The 3,342-nt window shown below is 35.2% G+C and overlaps 1 protein-coding gene across 1 annotated transcript; it reads left to right on the top strand.

The window, feature by feature from the left end:
* Window positions 1-237: 237 nt before the first annotated feature.
* On the top strand, window positions 238-1,188 carry LOC142450970 (olfactory receptor 6C6-like). Its single transcript, XM_075552903.1, has one exon. It carries the CDS (start codon window positions 250-252, stop codon window positions 1,186-1,188), a length of 939 nt encoding a protein of 312 aa, XP_075409018.1. The 5' UTR covers window positions 238-249.
* The last annotated feature ends 2,154 nt before the right edge of the window (window positions 1,189-3,342 follow it).

Genomic DNA, 3,342 nt, shown 5'->3' with positions numbered 1-3,342 from the left:
CCTAATTACTAAAGTCAACCTCATACTTACACTAAGATAACCTGGTAGAACAATAAGTAATACTTATTCATGCAAAGATGGTTGATAATTAAGGCATGTTTATTTTGATGAACTCTATTAAGTTGATTTGCCAAAATATTTGCATAGTAATGATTTCCTAATATGGTTTTTGTATGAATGAGATTTAAAAAAAGATCTTACTTGAGCCATCTCCTTTTATTGTTTCTAGATTTGCTCGGATGAAGAAAAATGAAGAACCAATCAGGGGAAATTGAGTTCATTCTGCTTGGATTGACTGATGATCCACTGTTGCAAACTTTGATTTTCTTGTTTCTCTTTTTCAACTACATTTTGAGCCTGATGGGAAATTTAATTATCATCCTCCTCACTCTGCTGGATCCCTGCCTCAAGACTCCAATGTATTTCTTCCTCCGAAATTTCTCCTTCTTGGAAATGTCATTGACAACAGCCTGTATTCCTAGATTCCTGACAACCATTGTGACTAAAAACAAAAGAATTTCCTACAATAGTTGTGCATCTCAATTATTCTTTTTCCTTTTATTAGGAGTCACTGAGTTTTACCTTCTGGCTGCCATGTCTTATGATCGTTATGTTGCCATCTGCAAGCCCTTACACTACCCCACTATTATGAGCAATAGAGTATGTTATTATCTGGTACTCAGTTCATGGGCAGCTGGTTTTCTGATCACCTTCCCACCATTGGTCATGGGATTGAAACTGGAATTTTGTGCTTCCAAAGTAATTGACCATTTCATGTGTGACACTTCTCCTGTCTTGCAGATTTCTTGCACTGACACTCACTACCTAGAGTTGATCTCCTTTGTTTCAGCAGTTATAACACTTGTGGTGACATTGCTGTTGGTGGGTCTTTCCTATACATATATAATCAAAACCATTCTAAAAATTCCTTCTGCTCAGAAAAGAACAAAGGCCTTTTCCACTTGTTCTTCGCACATGGTTGTGGTTGCCCTTACTTATGGGAGCTGTATCTTCATTTATATGAAGCCCTCAGCAGAAGAAAGGGTGGCCTTATCAAAAGGTGTAGCTGTTATCTACACCTCCGTTGCGCCTTTGTTAAACCCCTTTATTTACAGTTTGAAGAACCAGCAAGTTAAACAAGCTTTCAAGAATATACTAAAAAAGATTTTCATTTCTTTCAAGAAATAAGAAAGGAAGATCTCGATGAAAACAAAGAATAAAGCTTCTGCCTTTGTTCATGTTTCCTTAATCTACTCTTTCAAATAAATATCTTACAATATTTAAATACATCTGTCAGCTTGCCATCCAACATGAGAGTCTGGTCTGGTTCCATACTCCAGGTGGTGTTCTGTCCGTGTTGGAGAAAACAGAGACTATGTGGTGTACATACCCCTCCTTTTAGGTTCATGATGCCACTGGTCCCTTGCCTCTCACCAGAGTAGAGATGTTGGAAGACCCCAAGGTACATATTTAAGTCAGAGAGGAGAGAGACACTGACTAAGTAAGGACAGACACAACTAAGGGAGTGTAACCCCCCTGTAAGGGCTAGGTGGATGTTGGAAGCCCTTCTTAGAACAGCTTGTTTGTTTAAGTCTTTCAAGGAAGCCCAGTTTGGTCCAATCATGGACAACACAACTCTTGAGGAGCCTCAGTTAAATCTGTTGAAGCCACCTGGAGAAGAATGGTTTGTGGATGCCAGGGAATTGTCTTTTCAAGTTCAAGGTTTTTCTGATTTGGTTTTGTTTTTATTTTGATGCTCATGGAGGCTTTTCTGATATTCGACGTTCTAGCTAGGAAAGCCATTCTGTCATTGAATAGCTCCTTTGATACTCCAGGGGCCGCCCAGGTTTTATCTGGTCTGTATAGCCACAGTGTCTAAAAGTAGTAACCCAAGTCATTGAGAAAATTGTGGCTCATTTTGACCTTGTAGACAACACAGAATAGTCAGCAGCCTATTAGAACATGCAGGAATCCCTCAGAAAAATGGATTGTCAAGGTTAGAGGAAAAGAAACCTACAGTGAGCAAAGGGAAAAAAAAGTTTAGCCAACCAGCCAACAGTTTTATATGTGGTGTAAGATGGGAAATTTGACCAGCAAGATCCAGAGAAAGCCCTTTAGGACTCATTTTGGGAAATCAGGGTTACTTTCCAGGGAACCCCAAAGAAAAGGAAAACTTAAAGTGCAATGGAACCAATTCAAGTAAAGATATTAGTGGCCAGAGAATGGGTCTGGTTATTTGAATACAATTTTGCATTAATAATTACTATGTACAAGGGCCCATGAAAACAATGAATAGAAACTTTCATGACTCTAGATGTATCCACTTTAAGCAACTGAATTCCTTACATATTTATGTTATATGGTGTTTTATAAAAGTTTTAAGGTGGATGTGATTTTACTGCTTTGTTTTCTCCTGACAGGCTGGTGTGTTTAACCTGGTTTTGTATGGAACTGCTTATGTTTTTTACAGGGCAATCTAAAATTTTCCGTTATTTTCCCCTTCCAAATTAAAAAAAAAATTCTCCTAGTTTAGATTCTAGACATTTAAAATACTTCTTATAGGGAAGTATTTATTTTATACCAATAAGCCTAATTGAAAATTGTATTAAAATATATGCATAATTTATTTTAATTGGTATAGCAAAGTCTGAAAAACAAACTCACTGATTTGGTTTAAAGATAGGTAAGTACTTAGCAGTCAAATTGTCTTGATATTGTGGAGAACTGATCAAATGAGTTAATTTTAACAAAGGCTTTTGTGCTTATTATTTTGAAACTAAAATATTTCCAAGTAACTTAACTAATAAAGGATGTGTTTCATCTAAGAAAAAATATGCTGAAAGCAGTAGTTTCAGAAGGAAAATTAGAATGAGGAAGTGTATTTTAATTAGAGAACAAATGTGTTCATTCAACAAAGTACTGATGGTAGACTGAGAAATATACAGCAAAGACAAGGAATATCGAAACTTTTGTTAACATTTTTGTTTGATATTATTAACATTTTTTGTTTATTTGCAATTAAAGGTTTAATAGACTAATTCATAAAAATCTTATAGAGCTTTAGTATCAAATAGCATATAAGAATGATTGGGTTTTCATTATTAGGATGATGACATTTTCCTTGATTACTGGGTTAAACAATTTATATTTATTCTTCAGCAACCAGTCTAGGATTAGATGAAGATTAGGATTTTAGTAGAACAAATTCTTGAGCATAATAAATTCCTTCTGACATTTTGGAATTTCGAAAAAGCCACAAAAGATGTTTTTATTTATGACAAAGTGTTAAGAATTTTTAATAAATAAAAGATGTGATTATTTTTCTTTTAGGTGTTTCTCTTT

This window comes from Tenrec ecaudatus, chromosome 6 (genome assembly GCF_050624435.1).
Source record: "Tenrec ecaudatus isolate mTenEca1 chromosome 6, mTenEca1.hap1, whole genome shotgun sequence".
Lineage (NCBI taxonomy): Eukaryota > Metazoa > Chordata > Mammalia > Afrosoricida > Tenrecidae > Tenrec > Tenrec ecaudatus.
The sequence above is the reverse complement of the archived record's forward strand: the minus strand, read 5'-3'. Positions and strand labels throughout refer to the sequence as shown.